Raw genomic sequence first — 20,309 nt, forward strand, 5'->3', positions numbered from 1 at the left:
CCCATGATCCCTTTCCCCATCTCTCCTGTAATGCGAAGGATCACTTACACTATGTTGTTGTGACATCACCTCATTGTTTTCCTAATCCTGTCAGTGGCTGCCAATAAGCTACATTAGAGCTGGGAAAATGTGCTATGTGATGACATCATGATACAGGGTCCTTCATAGTACAATGAAGAACATGACATGGCTATGCCATTTTCAGTTGCAGCACATGAGGAGAGTTGCCTTGTGGATACAGGAAACTGGCTTCCTCAACCTCAGCCCTCCAGATGTTTTTGATCTACAACTCCCATGATCCCTAGCTAGCAGGACCAGTGGTCAGGAATGATGGGAATTGTAGTCTCAAGACATCTGGAGGGCCGAGGTTGAGGAAGCCTGATTTAGTCTAAGCAGCATTCTGCAGTTCCTCAAACTCCATGAATAACAGAAAACAAAAGGTAAACTTGGCTCAGACCTCTAACTTTGTATGAATAAATCTCATAAGGCAGATTGGTTTCATCAGTGGATCACTGCAATGCCATACAAAACCACACATAGTTATTCTTAATAAGAGTAATGGATCCTTTCCTGCCGTTGTTTTTAAATCAGCTCCAATACTGCTGGTCATTGTCAATTCCAGATACTACAGAGTATTACATTGTAGGATGCAGGTGGGGTTAAAATAACATGTCACATGTGATTACTCCTCAGAAGCACCAATGTTACTGGCCAAACCACCACAAATTATACATACTTCATTACTAATTGCTATAAATAATTGCATGGGTCTTCGCATTAGATAGAAATGCCCAAGCTATAAAACCTTTTGTTTAAAAATTATGTCAGTTTGACCCTCCTTTACTGTATCTGCAGCTGTGACACCTAGTTATGGCCTAACCAGTCCAATTAAATGACCATCCCTGACTTGTTTATTTCCACTCCCAAAGTGCAGAACAGGTGAACCACTGACACCCCTGACACCAACATGCCCCCAAACCCTACTTGTTACCAACCCAGCAGCCAGCTATCCTGCATTCTCCTACAGAAGATGAGGTAGGAAGCTTGCACAATGTTCAGAACATCCTTTGTCCCCGTCACGGCCACATATGCAGAGTCCTTGGATTCAGAGTCCCTGAAAAGCAGCAGCTCTAAGGAAATGGACCTACGCCCTGGTCCATCCAACATAGACCCACCAGCACCAGATCGCTCACAAAGCCCTGCAAATCCTAAGGATTTACCTTGAACTACAGATATCAAGGATATCAAGAGCTACCCGCTCTTCTGAGCTTTAAGAAAGGCCTGCAGCATCTCCAGTGACCAGCAGCAATTTATCATGTGGCTACACCAGCTAAAGCCATGGTTACTAACAAGGGTACCACATTGCCAGGATTTGTAATGAGGATTTGAAATTCATTTGAAGCATACCATGGTGCTATAGTCTCCTCCTTAATAACACCCCCCCCAAAAAAAACTTGTTATTACTTGTTTGAAAATTTGTGTGCTTGTGTGGTGGGGTGTCTGTGTTTCTGGGACTGGATCTACACTCACCATTTAAACATTATTAGAACAGTATTAGAAATATCATTCTAAAAGATCAAGACAGAAAAAGTCCCATTCTGTTTCCTTTTGCTTCCTTTCCACAAGGTCTACCTAGTTTATGATAGCTAGTTGCTCTGCAGAGCTCTCTGGTGTCACATTTTAAAAACACATTATTAAAAAGAATGTCATAGGGCTATATGGGTATCAGAACCATTCCTTAACTTTTTTTTTTTTAGCATTAAACATGAATGTAGATCCGCCCTCAGTTTTGGTCAGAGCAGTATTTATATCAAGCAATTTGCAAGAATCATAGAATGCTAGCATTGGAAAGGACCATGAGGGTCATCTAGTCCAAGCCCCTACAATGCAGGAATCTTTTGCCCAATGTGGAGTTTGAACCCACAGACCTAAGTTTAATAGTGTAATGCTCTACCAGCTGAGCTGTCCTAGGTTCTTCCACCTCTGGTCCCCGTCCTTAATGGATGAGGCATGGTATACCTGTACCAGTCCTAAACTAGCAATTCTAGAAACTGATATTGGTTCTTTAATAGCAGCCCTGACTTACTTGCACAGCTAAATACTAAAAGCCGCATATTCCACAATACCAAAAAGGGAGGTATGGAAAGGTTTGTTACAAAAATGGAAAAGGGGCTGTAACTGATAACGTTATATTCACTATGGAGCAGAGAGACTCCCACGGATAAAAATAATGCACTCCCCAAATCACCTAACTTCCAAAGTTTCTAAAACCATCTAGTTTAAAAGAAGATTTCTATACTATAGCTCAATGGAAATTTATCCATCAAACAATAGTTTAAACCAAAAAATTAAAACGAAAGAGGCTAACTTCAAAAAATTATACTAAGAAAGTACTTTCAGAGCAACGTGGGAGTTACTTTGAAAGGCTGACAGGAAAATGAAATGCTGAATATCAAACATGCTTATTTAGCTGTTTACTTACCCATAATGGTTAAGGCTGTAGCTTTCGTTAGTTCTTCTTTCATTGAGTCTATTACTTCAAAACTGCCACCATCTAAATTGCATCGGTTTATGGTTCCATTTCCTGAACTGATCCAATAAAGCCTGTTTTCTGCATAATCTATAGATAAACCTGAAAAAATACAATAAATGAAGCATATTTGAAACAATTTAAAACTTATGCATTATTTTTTTATTGCTTACACAATAGCAAAATTTATCCACAAATTTTAAGTCATCTAAAAAGTAAGGAACTGTTTGTGGCAAACAGCAAGCTAAGTTTTTATTTGGCTGAATAGTGTTGTGAGTTTGTGAGTGCTAGACCTCTAAATTCCTGGATCCTTTTAAGTGTTAGAATTTAATCAAGGCTTGAAGTGCCAAACTGAATGCCAGACACTTCTAATCCCTGGATCCAACAAATGCTAATAGCTAATTGAAACAACAAAGTATCAAAGGGCTCATGCTAGATGGCAAATGGGTAGAGCCCCCTCCCTCAACAGATAAAGCCATAGTTGAGAGGAGTTATATGAACTAGAAGCTGGATGCAAAAAGCTGCAAGATGGAAAGGCAGAGAGAGAGAGAGCCATGGCTGATTTCTACTTGAATCCAAGGCTATGGCTATGGGAGAAAGACCGACCGTATGGGGTGTTGATGCCGTGAACCCCAGCATCACAGGCTCAGGTTGTATATATGTGCAAATAAATCATATATCTTAAAGACACCACAGTCTCTGCTGTGCCTCATTTCTAAAAGGAAACAGGAACCCAGGGTGATCGCCTAGAAACCCTGGAATCTTGTATCACTCTGAGACTGGGGTAGAATGTCACAATATGTTGTCTACTGTTCTGAGAAAACACATGGTCACCATACAATTCTTTCTAGAAAAGGTACTTAATATGATTGCTTAGTATTAATTACTGTTGCTGTGTTCTAGATTAGCATTTTTAGGAGGGGGAATGGAGAGTGGAATACTAATCAGGCCGCAGGTTTATAGAAAACATGATATAAAAGCATATTTTGACAGTAGCAGCATAATTACACTTTAGGATAAGAACCTGATAGTACTATGCAAGCATTCTGTATAGCAGCCTTCACTATATGGGTGCTCTCCCAGATGTTTTGATGCTGGCTAGAGCTGATAAGAGTTGTAATCTAAAATACTGGGAGGGTGCCAAGTTTGTGAAGGCTGATGTATAAGGTTCTTCTCAGTTCTACATTTGTCTCACACAAGCACAGAGCATGGGGGGGGGGAATTTTCTTTCCTTCCTCCCTTCCTTGACAACCAGATCAGAAATATGTGGGAAATTCATTATGGGTCAGTCAGTCAGATGGAGGCTTAGCAATACTGCCATCGTAGGACTACCAAAGGATAGCTCCTTACTCTTCTTCATTGCTAGCAGGTAATGGGTGCTTGTCCCTTCTGTGAATGGAAGGGCTCCAGAGACTGACATTCAGTGGAGACTCAGTGCAGTAGTAAGGGGAAGGAGGATCATCCCCTTGTAGACCTGTGTGCCATAGACTACACTGATTCATCTTCATGGAGGCACATTTTCAGGAAACTGTAGGGGAGAAAGAATGGGCGAAAACTGACCCCTTCTTCCTACTGTGGAATTGGCCTATGGCCACAGTCCTGCTCATGAGAACTCTGGACCCTATCCATAGAATAACTTATTTCAAAAAAGCAAAGATATATGAAATTGATTACTCTGAATTTGTGGTATTAGGTTAAATAACTTCATTTTTATTGCCACAGAATTTTGGTCTATGCCAGTATTTTTGCATTCTATGCACCACTACGGTCACTCTATATCATAAAGAGTGCACAGTGTAAGAAACATACATAGTGGAAGATTGAGATGTGTGAGGGAAGATACATGTTTATTTGAAAACAGATTTTACGGGGGCAGGGGGACTCACAACAGGAAAGGGAAATATAAACTGGAAAATACTTTTAATTAATGACTCCAACCACATACTTCTAATTAATGAGTTCATTTAATTAAGGAATAAAGCTTTTGCTCTTAATACTTCTGAAATCAAGCAATAAATCTAAATTAGGAATATTAAACAATGGATTAGCTTTGAATTTTTATTTTTATTTAAGAGCAGCAAAATTCATTCAGCCAAAACTGCCTGAAGGCTGCAATTATTCACTCAGTACCAGTACTCACTCATAGAATGCAAGATGGGTGTTCTGACAAGATTATGATGCACTTGTATTTCAAAATTTGCTTATGATTATAAGGTCTGGCAAAGTAAGTAAGATTTTAAAAACCAACAAGAAAAAACATAAACCACTCAATTATTGAACACTTTCTTTCTCAAAACAAAAATCAATCCAGTGAACTCTAATAAAAGAAAGATTTCATATTAAATAAATTATTGTTTCTTTACAATTCTAGATTTTCTGGCTTTACTAACGCTATTAGAAAGCTCATCTTCATACAATAGGGCAAGGTAACAAACATTCTATGCTGCTCTTTCAAGCAGCTCCTTTTGGATCTTGCTTTTTGTTACCCACTTAAAATCATAGCAAAAACATTCTGTACCAAATGTAGCTTGCCCACCATTTTCAAGGGTAGTCCTATGTAGAATGCATCATAGCAGACCAATTGATTGTAATGTTTCAGGGGCAAGGATTACTGAAGCTATAGTGGTCCAGGGTTACTACATTGATTGCTGAGGCTACCCTAATCTATGAATGGTCATAGCTGTTGAGCCCACAGGAGATAAAAATAGTCACTCCTAGCCATAGAAGCCACCAGGGCTTCAAGTGACAAGACTGGATCCAGGGGGATCCCCAAAATATGTAATTGATCCTTTAAGGGAAATGCAACCCCATCAAGAACTGAAAATCTTCCAGTTTACTGGACACAGAAGCAACCTACCCACAGCACCTCAAAGTCACATGAGCAAGTGGGTAAGGAAATATTTACGCCAGGATTTAGGCATAGAACCGAACTGAATGCAGATAAAGATCTTGCCAAGATTAATATTGGATGACATTAAAGAAAACTATTTTAGAACCCTAGCCCCGTGGTATTTAACTCCATACAGAATAAGTAAAATATATGGAACAGAGCAATGCAACTGCTGATGGTGTAATACACCTTGGGCAGATTTCATTCTTGCATTTCAGAACTGCCAGATAATACAGATCTACTTGATTTTGTAACCAGTGCATCTGATACAGTATTAGTATCATATGTACTCTGGTTTCCTAACAGCCAGCAGCAACCAAGTGGCAGCATTCTGCACCTGTTCGAGTTTTTAAACTGTCTTAAAAGGCAGCCCCACATAGACTAACCAGGATGTGACTAATCAGTGCATTACCAAGGCTAGGTCTAACCTCTTGACATAAGGTCATAGTCCATCTATGAACCTGCAAAGAAATCCTGTTTATTCAAAACTGTGTTTTAATGGGTATTGTGTAATGTATTGTTATTGTATTGCAATGTGCTTGGTGGGCAAAGTCTTCTGTCTGGTCAGATGGAAGTTGGTTTAACTGTCCCTGGGGGACATTAACTGACAACTGAGGAGGGGCTGGAGATAGAATTGCCAGTATGCAAAAGAAGGAACAAAGGTGTGCATATTCTGATTGGTGGTTGCAGCTTTAGAATTCTTAGTTAGGCACAGTGATTGGCTAGGGCTTGTCTAGACTGGCCAGAAGAAGTGAATATAAGTCTGGGTGCTAGTCAGACAAAGGTCAGTCAGTGTTGGTTGCTGCTCGGTGTTCCTGGTGGGTAGCCAAAAGAAGAAGACAGCAGAGAAAAAGGAGGGAGGAAAACAAAGACCTGAAAGGAAGGCAGAGTGGCTTGGTGGCCCCAAAACTTGCTGGGGTAATAAGGCGCCCTGAATGAGAACAAAATTTGGAGTCCCCCCCACTAAATATTCCTCATTTTCACAATAATTCCTTTTGGTACAGTTGCTTTTTAATGAATTTTCTCAGTAGGTACACATAAATATAGAATAGTAGTAGTAGTAGTAATAATAATAATAATAATAATAATGCACACCTTTGGCTCGGTGCCCTGTGCACTTGCACTGCCCTAAATCCAGAGTTGGAGGTAACTAAATTACTTGTTTTAAGATGAAGAGATGAGAGGAGAACCTATCTATGGTGCTGAGGGACAAGGAGTGATAGGCAGCTGGGAAATCGCGTCCTCCCTAACAGAGGGCACATGTTGCGGTGAGACCTGGAGACTAACCTCCTGGTTGTAGGTGGGTCCATTGGATAGCCACAACACCCAATTGGTAGGTCCCTCGTTGCTGGGTGTAATCTGGCCAATGGGGTGCAGTCTAAACGGATTGAGGGACCTATATAAACCCATGCACATGACCCAGAACATCCTCTTTTGGCTTGTGCAGCGGAACACCCGCTCACCTCTCCCTAATTTTAGGGCCTTTTGCGATTGACCTTGCTATGCCATCTTGTGTCATCTGTCATAACAAGGTCAATCGCAGGAGCACGGCAGGAATTTCCCCCACTTGGCTGATTGGCTGTTGCCATTTGGGTTTCACCTGCTGCGTAGCAAATCATCACAACTTGTAAGGTTGTGGTTGGGCACTGATTCAGGTGATAGGGATGGGAGAACGGTCTCGCCATCCCTATGTGAAGAGTATTCCATTAAAGGAATGCAGGGACTCAACTTAGTTTGGTCAACCCCTGAAAGGGGGTTGTGCCTGTGCCTGAGTCAAGGGGAGCATCTGGGGAGTGAACAGAGTCTGCTCCCAGGCTTTTCACCTGCCTCAGGTGTTCACCCTTGGCTGACCCATTTTAGAGCTCTGGGTCAGCGCTACCTGCAAGGGTGTAGGGAGCTAGTCGAGCCAGAGCCTATGCAACCACTCACTTTTCTGTAATCAATAAAGTTGTGGCCTAAATTCTGCCAAAAACCAAAACTAAAATTTGAGTCAAATGTGTCTTTATTTAAGGGGGAGGTCTCTGGGTCTGAACACGCAATGCTAGGCTGTGGTGTTTGGTAAGAGAGCCAGAGGAAGATTCCAGAACAGCAAAACCAGACATGTGCTTCAATAGGTCAGTAGGAGTTGAAACAGAGACTTCAATGAAAGACCGCAGTGACAGTGTTCATGAGGCTTAACTGGGGTGGAGTAAATAGAAGGGCAATCTGGAAAAAGGGTTTTTAAAAGGTTCCACAAAACTGTCTTGGTGTAGTAATAGTAGCATTAAATAAGCAGTAGTTATCAAAGTTAGCAAAGTAGATACCTATTTAAAAAGACAATGCTATATTAAAGTATACCTGAAGGAGCGTCTCCACCCCCATCATCCAGTCTGGGCATTGAAGTCCAGCACTGAGGGCCTTTTGGCAGTTCCCACACTGCGAGAAGTGAAGTTACAGGGAACCAGGCAGAAGGCCTTCTCGGTAGTGGCGCCCACTCTGTGGAACACCCTCCCACCAAATGTCAAAGAAATAAACAACTATCTGACATTTAGAAGACATCTAGACATTAGAAGACATTTAGAAGGCAGTTCAGGGAAGTTTTTAATGACTGATGTTTTAATGTATTTTTAATATTTTGTTGGAAGCTGCCCAGAATGGCTGGGGAAACCCAGCCAGATGAGCGGGGTATAAATAATAAATTATTATTATTATTATTATAAAGTAACTGCATAAGCTTGTGCGCTACATACTCTTGCAATAAACATTAATATCTTGTTAAAAACACTAACTTGCTAGCCAAACCCCTACCATTCTCCTGCAGTAATCCTCTAGAGTATCCCATTCCCATCCCACACTACTATTAAGCTCACTTTTCACCTTCCCAACTTAGATTTCATGATTTTACTCTACCTCCTGCACATAAAACAGACAGCATAATGCAGATAAGAATTGTTAAAAACAACAACGTATTAGTTTGCATTGGGTACAATTTGAAATGTCGTAATCAAGAAATGCTCTGATTGTGTCTTGGTTAAAATTTCAATGTTGCTGACCCTTTTATCTCTGTGTGAATAATGAGCCACTGTTTCTTTTATCATTCATGTATCACCAGACCATGGAAAGAATGAGCGTCATTAAAATAGCTCTAAGTGATATAGATCACAAGTGAATATTTTAGGACTTAGCAATAAAAAGTCAATTAAACTATCTCCCAAAAACAGACATTTAGAAATAATTTATCATTTTGTGTTCCTAGAACTCTGAGAACATTCAAAGAGATTATCTGGTACTTCTCAGACTCAAAAGCACATTATATTTACGATAATCTTGTTAATTACGTGCCGTGCTTGTCAAACATGATGCTATAAAGCAATAATAAATGATGAGATGAAGAAATGAAGAATGCTATAATGTTAAGTTTCTAGAAGAAAACAAATCTGACCTTGTATCATACAATTGGAAGAGTACATGACAATATGAATAATTTTCAGCATTCAGGAGAAAGTTATTAGAACTACATAATGATAAAATGTTTGAGCGGTAGCCGCTAGTAACAACAGTATATATTAATCAAAAACCATGGATACATCAATCTAGAAACACGAGAGAGAAATTTTCCTTCATCTCTTTTTGTCACTGGCTACAGAATGGCAAGAGCTGAAATCAATGCTATCAGTCTGGCAAGAATGATTTATTGGATAGAGAATTTTAAATTTGGTCTGTAGTTTGGATTCGGGGCACTGAAAAGATACTACTGTGAAACTAAGGTGACATGTCACATGAGCAGGCTTCCACTCGTGCAGCATGACTTCCCCAGGCTCTTCCACCACCTCCTACACCTCTGGAGTAGTTTTTGGAGCTGCATGTGGGGCTGCAGGGGCGAAGAGAAATCCATTCTGTAAATGGTGTTCATTCCATTAACAGACAGACACCACTGGTTTTCACCCATAGTGCTGTGTCCTTCTGTACTGCCCTCCCTCCCTGATTATCCACTTAACTTGTTCCTTTCAGAACGGAACTCACATGCTGCTTGGAGTATCTCCACAACTCATACAGCAATTCTAACAATACAATAGTAAATTGAAATCTGGAAGCCAGATTACCCATGATTCCTCATTCTCAGTCCAGCACAAGCTGTGACCCAGCAAGCCAAACAGTATACATTGTCACCTACTTTTCTCCTTAAAATCATACATTTAACAGAAATTTGCACTAAAGTAACTCTACATGAAAATGAGTGATCGTAGTAATATTTACCAACTGGATCCTTTTGATTCTGAAACAGTATTTTGCTGTTGCTGCCATCCATATTTGCCACATTAATGGTGTTTCCATCAGTCCAAAAAAGTTTTCTTTACAAAACAAGACAAATAAAAATTACATTAAAAAAGATTAAGCTGCAATCCTATTCTGTTTTGTATTATCATATTGGAAATAAAATTTGCATGAATCCAGAGTGTCTCTGTATAGATTCTACAATATTCTTTTTTGACCACATTCTTCCCTTAGTTAAATAAATAAGTATGGTAACATTATATACTGACCATGCCACAGGGTTACAATATAGATTGGTGAAAAAGCAACACAGAACCTCCCCCCTCAAACAAATAACATCCCCATCAGAGATGACTGAATGGAAACCCCATTTGTGATTTCTTCTTCCACTCCCCCCCCCCCCCGCTTTTGGTAGGTGTGGAATTCTGAAAATTGTGATCTATACACAACTAGTAGATTTCATGGGGACTCCATCTCCCACAATGGGTTATCTATATTAGGAAGCTGGCAATGCACAAGAAACAGAGGCATCACTTCATAACTTAATTTACTAGTTAGTACAAGCAGAGCTCATCTTACATGGATTTCACATATGTGATTGCAGCTATATGCAAAGCACCCCAAAATAAATAAGCAAACAGAGCACGAGAGCAGGAAGAAAATGGCCAGCAATCCCATCAGCTACTGGGAGAACACTTGGGTATGGATGGAGAGTTGGTGGAGTGCAGAGAGAGATTGGAGGCAGTTGGAGAGAGATCAGAAGAGGCTGGAGAGGTTGCGGAAAAGGTTGGCAAGTCATCGGAGAAAGTTGGAGGGATTTGTTGGGTTTTTACAGTTTCCTGTGGAGTGTTCTAGTGTTAAGTGATTTTGCTTATACATGCAATAGGCAAGAACATAACCCTCATGTAATATGAGATCAACCTGCATTTCACCTGAAAGACGATTGCAAAAATATTGGTGTAAATAATCATACTTTACCCTTTAGCCGGATGAACAGCAAGACACTGTGGTTTATCAATTCCATGTATAACCGAGGTTTTTAAAGAGCCATCTAAATGTGCCACGTTAATTTGTGTTTCATCAAACTCTGAGCTAATCCAGTATAAATTACGGGATAGCCAATCCACAGCCAGTCCCCGAATGCTTTGAATGTCTGCAGAAATGTCAAACAGCAAATAAGTCGCCTAATCAGCTCTACCAAGAAGTTTTCACTCATTTTAAAAAGGCTTTAAATATCACTGAAATTGTAAACAGGAAGACCAAAACACAGGGAATGGGATGGATGCATTTGCCATTTTGTAATTAGAAAGAATTTTTCAATTAAGGGAAGGGACAGAGATCTAGCAGAAGCTCCTACTGGTGGAAGGAAAGGTGAGGCAATTTTGGGTGATTTCATCCTGCAGCTTGCAGAGCCATCTCCCATACTGTTCCAGAGGGTCCCATGCTTCTCCAGAGCAGCTTTCTTCAATGGAGGCACAGGGAGATACAGGGGAAGTCAATGAAATCTCCTCCTTCCCTCCAGTGGAAGAGTACTATGGACAGTGAATGGCCCACATCTTCCCATATCTTTCTGTGTTTAGAAAGGCATTGTTCACACACCTGTGAAAACTGTGTTGGTTGCAAAATATCAGTGGAGAATGTGTGAAAGGGTCCCATACAATACAAATTTAAGTATTATTTTTTCATAGATCAGTAGCAGTATCTACTTTTCTTTCTTAAAAAAAAAAAATGCCCTTAAACTATGAATCTGTCCCTTCAATGCTGAATTTCATGGTGAGAAAATTGAACTTAAGAACTTAAGAAACGGTTTGTTGGACCAGACCGAGATGCATCTAGCTCAGCCTTCTAATCTATTATCAAAAGTGGTCAGATGTCTCCTGCAGCTCACAAGCTGGTTATGAAATCGATGGCCTTTATCTGCCTATTACAAATAAGATTCTGCCCCTGAAGCATCTTTGAAGGACTGTTTGTTCTAATTTCCCTTAGACTGAAACTGAATTCACTTAGCAAGACCACTACAATGCATAAACATGGGTCCTAAAGTTTATATTATATACTCACTGCCTTAGCTATTCCATGATGACTCTCCAACATAACATCGTTAATGATGCAGGGCAGAAGGATTAGAAGTTGAGAATTACTTACAAAATCCCAGTGCTGCATCAGTGGTTTCTTATTATTTGACAAACATGAAACTGCTGCTATGGTATGTATCATTAAGAGCAAATTCAAAATGCTTAAATTCCATATCCTCCTGGGAACTTGTTTGAAGGCTTTAAAAAGGCAGCAGAATTAAATTAAAATGGTGGTTGTGGAAAAAGGTGAATTCCATGTTAGGTATTGTTAGGGAAAAGATTTAATTTAAACGGCTAATATCACCGTGTTGTTACACAGACCCATAGAGTAGCTGCACTTGTAAAGTTCTAGATATAGCAAAACTAGAAAAGGTACAAAAAGAGAAAGCTGTAATGATCAAGGGGCTGGAGCAACACCCCTATGAGTACAGGTTATTTAACATTTGGGTTTTCTTTGTTTGGGGGGAAAAGGCAGGGGACATGTTGTCAGAAATATATAAAATTATGCATTGTGTGGGGAAAATGCTTTGAGTTTTTCTCCCTCAAGAATCTGGGATTATCCTATGAAGCTAAATAAGGAGTTAAATAAGGAGTACTACTTAACTCAGTACATAGTTGAACTGTGGGATTAATTGCCACAGGATGTAATGGTGGCCACTAACTTGAACGGCTTTAAAAAGAAGTTAGAGAAAATCACGAAGGATGAGGCTACAAAGGAACACTAGTCACAATGACTGTGTAAAACATCCAGTATGTTATGTCTCTGAACACCAGTTGCTGGGGACGCAAGTGGGATTAGTATGTAACTCAGTATGATGCTCATGTTCTGCTTGTGGGCTTCCTGTAAGCATCTGTTTGGCCGCTGCAAGAACAGGATGCTGGACTAGATGGACCATTGGCCTCATCCAGCAGGGCTCTTGAGGAACACAGAATGCTCTTTGACACTGCATCAGACCCATTGGTCCATCTCCATCCAGCTCAGCGTTTACACTTGACTGGCAGCGGTTTCCCAGGGTTTCGGTCAAGAGTCTGTCTCAAACCTATGTGGAGATTTAATCTGAGGCCTTCTCTGTGCAAGGCACATACTCCACCAGTGATCTACAGCCCTTCCTGCTCTTATAACGCAGTTACTCAACAACACCATTTCTAACCTGAAAAATTATTTCTCAATATAGTCTTAGGATGCTGAATGATTCAAACTAGATCAGATATGTGCATTATGTAATAATTGACAAGTGTCTTGTATTGTACCAAATAACCTAAGATTAGTTGTGCACATTAAACATCACAGCAAGATGTTTTAGGCATAAGAGTGCTGCTATTAAAAGTGTTGTCAGATCTTCACAGTTCAGTTTGTTAGCCCCGTCCACCAGCTGGACTTGCAACGTTGCATTTAAAATGTGTTTACCTCTTGATATAACAGTTTCTAAACCAGTCCCATTAATGAAGGCCCGTTTTATAGTTTGCGTTTTCACATCAGTCCAGTATAAGCGCTCCTCTGCTGCATCAAAATCTACAACTGTTACATCGTCAATATCGGGAACCGTGAAGGCTGTTATGTAGTTGAAGTATGGGTTCTCTATGTCAACACCTCTTATTTCTGAACGTCTGGCATAAAGAAGAAATTTTTTCATTTCTGTAAAAAATTAGGTATGCCATTTATTAGATGCAGATCAATGGAATATTATTACAATCTATATTTTGTTTTAATGATTATCTAAGTTATACATTTATATATTATAATAATCTGGTATTCATACATAATTTAGTACAAAGCAGGTAAGCACATTCATCTGGTCATTAGTAGAAGATCACATTGTCCCATGATAAGTAAAAAGTCAGCCATGTTTGTTTTTAAACAGATAAAAAACTAAGAAATCGTTTAAAATCCACGTATCTGTAGTTCAGAATACAGTGTTACCTCAGGTTACATACGCTTCAGGTTACATACGCTTCAGGTTACTGACTCCGCTAACCCAGAAATAGTGCTTCAGGTTAAGAACTTTGCTTCAGGATGAGAATAGAAATCGTGCTCCGGCGGCGCGGCAGCAGCAGGAGGCCCCATTAGCTAAAGCGGTGCTTCAGGTTAAGAACAGTTTCAGGTTAAGAACGGACCTCCGGAACGAATTAAGTACTTAACCCGAGGTACCACTGTATTGTTAAAAGACATAACATTATTTGGTAATTCTAAATGGCAATAGCAGGCAGTGTGCTGGGGAAGTGGTGCGTATCTGACCTCTAATCAGCTGCATCAGATTGGCTTACTACATGCATAGGCAAACTCAGCCCTCCAGATGTTTTGGGACTACAACCCCCATGATCCCTAGCTAACAGGACCAGTGGTCAGGGATGATGGGAACTGCAGTCCCAAAACATCTGGAGGCCCAAGTTTGCCTATGCCTGGCTTACTAGGATATAATGGGGAAGGTGTGAGATAGCAGTGAGGCACCAGCAAATGCACCAGCAAAATCAATATGCTGTTCCTGCCAATGTGTTTGCATCATAATGCATCACTATAGTTTTAAAGTATTTCTTCTTAGAAGCTGCTTTCTGAGCTAGTTCTTAAGACTCCGAAAGTGATATCAAGACCATTTCAGAAGATGAGTACACTGAGATTAAAAACTGTTAAGTACTTTTTTTCATTCTGCACTTTACCTGCCTCATCATTTTCTGATGATGCCCTTTCTGCTTGCCAACCTCCCTGTTCTGCAGAAATAAGTTCGGTGAATGTACTAGACACATCCAGAACAAAAAAGCGAAAGTAATAAATATCAAAGCTTGACAAGCCAAATGCATTTGGGCATCTTGTTAGTTCATGTGAGGCAAGAGTTACCCTCAAACTTATCAGTGAACAACATGTCCTCTACTCTGAAATTTAAGTAGTTAATAGAGAATATGTGTGTGTGTAAGAGAGAGAGAGAGAGAGAGAGAGAGAGAGAGAGAGAGAGAGAGAGAGAAACTTACCATAGCATGTTTTTCTGTCTATAGACAGCTTCATTAGATGAGGACATGCACACGCAGCACTTCTGTTGTGATTGATCAGGCACATATGAGAGCACGGACCTCTGCCATTGTTAGCAGCACAAGGATTGGGAGCTAGAATTAAAAATGTAAACTGAACATACAAATATATGTATTCTGCAGGAGACCAATGAAGTCTGACAATGGGGGAAAAATATATTAGAAGAGGGGAGGGGAAGAGAATGGCAAACAAATCTACACCACAGTAACAGTTTGCCACTGATGGACTCTTCTTCACTGGAGGTTTTTAAGCAGTGGTTGGATGGCTATCTATCACGGATGCTTCAGTTGAGATTCCTGCATTGCAGGGGGGTTGGTTTAGATGACCCTCAGGGTCCCTTCCAACTCTACAAAATTCTGTGAGAATGCTGTTGCACTCAGGTCCTTCTTGCAGCATAGGCATCTGGTTAGCTACTGTGAGAACAGAATGTTGGACTAGATGAGCCACCAGCCTGATCTGGCAGGCTCTTCTAATGTTCTGAATTGTGTGCTCACTCACATGGGTTGGAAGACATTGAGATCCTGTGGAGGCTCCCTAAAGTCAAGCAGTTTTCACCAATTTGTCCCTGAAAACCCTATATTGACTCCACGCTGCTCTGAAGCATCCCCAAACCCCTGGAACAGCTTTTCAGGGGGTAAAGGGGGATGTAAGAGGGATGAGAAATAGGAAATCCCTTTCCTCTACTTCATTCTGTGTATGGGAATTTTGGATTCAAGACATCAAAGCTTCAGAATAACCTCTTCAGAATTATCTCCCTAGTAAGCAGGGCTTTTTAAAAGCCAGAACTCTCTAGAATTCGGTTCCAGCACCTCTCAGGTGGGTGCCATTGCCATTCTAAGAGAACAATGGAGGTGTTTGTGGTGAGTTCTGGCATCTCTTTTCTAGAAAAATAGCACTGCTGGTAAGTGATCTGTTTCTGTATAGATGCAAAATAATTTTACATATATTTTTATAATCTGAAGACTTGTAATTTGGATGGCATGCTAAGAGATGCCTTTTTGAACTGCAATTATTTACAGCAGAGGCTTATAAAAAGGAAACAAATACTTGTAATCCCTTCCCCTGCCTCAAATCACAAGAGGTGTTCCTGCTGCCGTAGTCCTTATAAACCACAGGAAAAAGTAGCTGTTAACATTTGCCCCCATTCCATACTGATCTATTAAAAATAATGGCAACATGAGAAGGTTCCCAGGTCAATGCCGTATACAATATACCAACACAGCCTAAAACAATATTTGTTATGGTTTTGACCTGGGGCTAAAAAAATCTAACCACTCTTTCCCATTTCCAGCCGATTGCTGGTAATACTTCACTGAAGCAGATGCAAAGGGCTGTTAACTCAATGTTTATGATTTCTTTAGTGCTCTTAATATTGCTAAAGTTTTAAGATGTCATTTATCCAACAATAATGCTGCTCAGAAATGCTCCTTTTATTTATATAAGCAGCACAAAACAGGAAGCATTAAAAAGAATTTGAAGTGGTACTCACATAATGTTAATTTAACAAGTCAGTCATATAAATAATAATAGTTATTAGCTAAGAGATATTCAGGGGATGCAGGTGGCGCTGTGGTCTAAACCACTGAGCCTAGGGCTTGCTGATCAGACAGTCGGTGGTTTGAATCCCCGTGACAGGGTGAGCTCCCGTTGCTCAGTCCCAGCTCCTACCAACCTAGCAGTTTGAAAGCACATCAAAGTGCAAGTAGATAAACAGGTCCCACTCTGGCGGGAAGGTAAATGGCATTTCTGTGCGATGCTCTGGTTTTGCCAGAAAAAGCTTAGTCATGCTGGCCACATGACCCAGAAAAACTGTCTGTGGACAAACGTTGGCTCCCTCGGCCAGTAAAGCGAGAGGAGCGCCGCAGCCCCAGAGTCATTCGCGACTGGACTTAACTATCAGGGGTCCTTTACCTTTACCTTTAAGAGATATTCATTCATATTGCTGGTATGTAACGTAGAATCTGACTATGAACAAAAAGACTATGACACTTTTATTAGAAGTATTAATTTACCTTGTGGTTGACGACTTGGGTGATAGATTTGAAGATCAAAAGGTTGTGCACTAGTTTTTTGTATCACACTAACATTTTGTCCTGTCCATTTGTTGGCCTTTGACAATGTGTTTGTCCTCCAGTCTGTCCAATACACTTCACTCCCATACAAAGAGACAGCAAAGGGATGAGAAAGATATTCATGTCCTCGTATAATTTCTATCATGTCAGTTCCATCATACAGTGCGGAATAAATAGCATCTGACCTGAAAGATAATCCCCCAAACAGAAATCCATTGTGAGAGAATTCTGAAACTGGGCTTAGTGCAGTTATGAAACTATATTCTGGAAAATTAAACAAATATGAAAGGAATGTATTTCAAATGTTTGGCAAAGGATCATAGCTCAGTGATTCAATCCTTGGCATCTCCAGGAACAACTGGGGAGGGTGGGCAGGGTGGGGGGGGCTGCCTGAATCCTTAGAGAGCAGCTGCCAGTCAGTGCACACAATACTGAAGTAAAGCAGGAGTGAGTGGCTAATCAGCAGTCATCCAGATGTCATTGGGTTTCAACTCACTTCAGTCCCAGCCAGCATTGTTTATAGTTAGGGATGATGAAAGTTTAATCTAGCAGTATCTGGAAGGCAATATGGTTCCCAACCCTGGACTAAGAAATCTGACATGGTGAAGGCAGCTTCCTTAACTGACGTGCCTCTAGTCAATTCACCGAGACTGTGAGTGGAAGCGTTGGATAGGCAGTGAGGTTGGAGAAGTGCAATAATGTCAATGGGGCCAATTCTGCACTCCTTCTGATGCATTTACATTACACCAGCCCCACCAACAAGGCTTTTTTCAGCTGGAGCTCACAGGAGTTCAGGTGGGCACCATTGCCATTCTAAGAGAACAAGGGAAAAGCTTATGGTGAGCTCCGGCTTCTCTTTTTCTAGAAAAATAAAACCAGCCACCACCATTTAGCTCCTCCCCCTCTTTGGTTTTGGTATGCAACAGAGATCAGCTGGTGGGGGTTGTAAGCAGCACAGCCTCACTGCTGCCTGAGAGAGGTAATATGAAAGGGGAGCTACTGTTGGGTTCTGGGAGTGTGAACACAACGAGTGGCTTGACTTTATGCCACCATAGAAGTGCCTGGTGTCTGTTGTGCACATGGCTTAGTGAACAGCTGAAGACGTGCATAGATAGATCATCTGATTGATCTGGTCCTTGGACACAGGGTGGAATTACTCATGCCAGGTTGAGAGTGGGAGAGGAAGAATCCCAGCTCTCACATGAAGTGGAGGGGGCCTGCACTGAAGGGTTGTTAGCTTGTTGCTAACCTGTCTCCTTATGATGAGAATCTGGCAAAAATTAATAGAGCTGTTCCCATTCATCCCCAAACACTTATTGTGTCTTCATTCCTACTTGCAGGGGTGGGAGGACAAAGAATAAAAGCAGCTCTGCAACTTTTCTTTTTCTCATACAAAAAGCACAGGGAACATTGTTACCTGGCATCTGTCCATACTATTCGTTTTTCAAAATGATCCACAGTAAGGCCATTAGGCCATGCTCCACTATCCATGTCTTTATATATTATCTTCCTTCCCGCTCCACTCATGGAAGCAGACTCAATGCGAGGAAAATTGGCATCCCAATCTGTCCAAAACAGAATTCTGAGTGATGCAAAAAAAAAAAAAAAAAAAAAAAAAAAAAAAAAGAAACAAAATTTACACTAAAATATGAAACAAATAATATATACAGGTGTTTTTTGTTTTGCTTTTTAATACCATCATATTAGCAAATCTGGGCTAGTTATTCTAAGTAGAATACATTTTTGGCATTGCCAAAACAGCTATAAAGTTTTAATCGTGGAGTTCCATAACTTTCTAACACAATGAAACTATTCTGAAAGGAAATGAAACTATTCTCAGGATAGCTCAGTCAACAGAGCATGAGGCTCCTAATCTCAGGTTCATGGGTCTGAGCTCCACATTGGGCAAAAGATTCCTGCATTGTACGAGATCGGACTCAATGATTCACATGGTCCCTTCCAACTCTACAATTCTGTGATTCTATGAAGTTGAACAAATAGCTCATATTTATATTAGAAACCCAATTCTACCCTATTTCCTATGGCCCCAGTAGCTGTGACACATGCTCAAAACAATATCTCAGTCCCTCCTTGCCACCAGCATGTCCTTGTCATTTACGATAGCGAAGTGAAATAAGGATTGTGCCAGAAAGGACTGGACGGCATAGATACATTTTCATTCAGCCTAGACTCCAGATGGTGTTTGGGTGTGCTCAGAACTGATCTTTCTCCAACATCCACAGGAGGACATGTCATGGGGCGGGGGATAACATTTTAGAGTTGCATAAGAGGGATGCAAAAGATCCTAACCAGGAATTCACCATTTTGAAGCACTGATAAAACTGATTTTCTCCCTACCTGATTTTTTTCCCTGCAGTATGCCCTTATTCCCTCTTCTAATATTGCATACGGATAGAATTTTGAGACAGGTGCTTTACATTCCAGTGTCAAGATAAGTGCGAGTAATGTTAAGGCATAATCAATGCTAATTGGATGTAGACCTGATAGGCTATGGGCATTTGATTGCCTTTGGACGTATAATTGCAACACATTTGAGAAGTGGTAGAAAGTAATGATCATGCTCTAAATCTATAAAGGGTATGTCTGATTGTGAAAGAGGTTCAACTTGGGAATTAACTGCCCATTTCCCCAAATGTAAGGGAACATGGCTGCTCTGCCTTCAGATACATTAAACTGGTATGAAGCAATCCTTGCAATTTGTGTCATTGAGAAAGTGGGATGAAGGGGGAAGAATATATATAGCTGATAAAGTCTATTACACAGGCTCTTTTGGCAATTATACTATTTAATTTTCCTCCTTAAATATCCTACTTGATTTAATTAACATGTTGCTCTGACAGTACACCACTACCACCTGTAGAAACATGGGAAACGAAAATGAATGTGTGTATTAGTTTTATTAACATTATTATTAATTATTAATATTATTATCATCCCCACATAACTTGTTTCATAGTAGGGTCAAAATTACCAGTGCTAAGGACAAATGAAAAACATCTCACAGTACCTCTGAAAAACATTTGCACAGTTTTGTTGTAAATAATCATTACAAATACACTTAATTACCCATATCTAGGATCCAAAGCAATAGCCCTAGGATGTTCCATGGCACCTGCTATTAATGTTGTCCTCAGTGTGCCATCTAATTTAGCAACTTCAATTTGGTCCAAATTGCTGTCTATCCAGTATATATTTCCAGCAATCCAGTCAACAGTAAGACCTTCAGGGGTAGCTAAGCCATGCTGGACCACTACTTCAATGGAGCTTACCCCTGTGAAAATATTAGAAGAGTTCTTAAAATGATTAACACATTAAGTTTAAACTTGCACAAAGTAGACACTGCAACAGAAGAACTACTTTTAAAATAATGATACTGTAAAACATTATAAAAATTAAAATATAGTACCATAAAACATTATAAAATAGTAGGTTTATGCCACATGTA

General features: G+C 40.3%; 1 protein-coding gene across 3 annotated transcripts in view; it reads right to left on the reverse strand.

Annotated features, from left to right (window-relative positions):
* LRP1B (LDL receptor related protein 1B) overlaps positions 1-20,309 on the reverse strand; it is a 776,343-nt gene that overhangs the window by 147,945 nt on the left and 608,089 nt on the right. For all 3 annotated transcript variants that reach the window (XM_081004634.1, XM_081004635.1, XM_081004633.1), the window contains 8 exons: positions 19,931-20,135; positions 18,261-18,425; positions 16,784-17,028; positions 14,714-14,845; positions 13,158-13,385; positions 10,653-10,827; positions 9,657-9,751; positions 2,483-2,632 (listed from right to left, as the gene is read on the reverse strand). In XM_081004634.1, coding sequence (XP_080860760.1) covers positions 2,483-2,632; positions 9,657-9,751; positions 10,653-10,827; positions 13,158-13,385; positions 14,714-14,845; positions 16,784-17,028; positions 18,261-18,425; positions 19,931-20,135 — 1,395 coding nt within the window. The remainder of the gene's footprint in view (positions 1-2,482; positions 2,633-9,656; positions 9,752-10,652; positions 10,828-13,157; positions 13,386-14,713; positions 14,846-16,783; positions 17,029-18,260; positions 18,426-19,930; positions 20,136-20,309) is intronic.

The sequence above is a fragment of the Podarcis pityusensis genome (assembly GCF_964106645.2).
Source record: "Podarcis pityusensis genome assembly, chromosome: 1".
Classification (NCBI taxonomy): Eukaryota; Metazoa; Chordata; class Lepidosauria; order Squamata; family Lacertidae; genus Podarcis; species Podarcis pityusensis.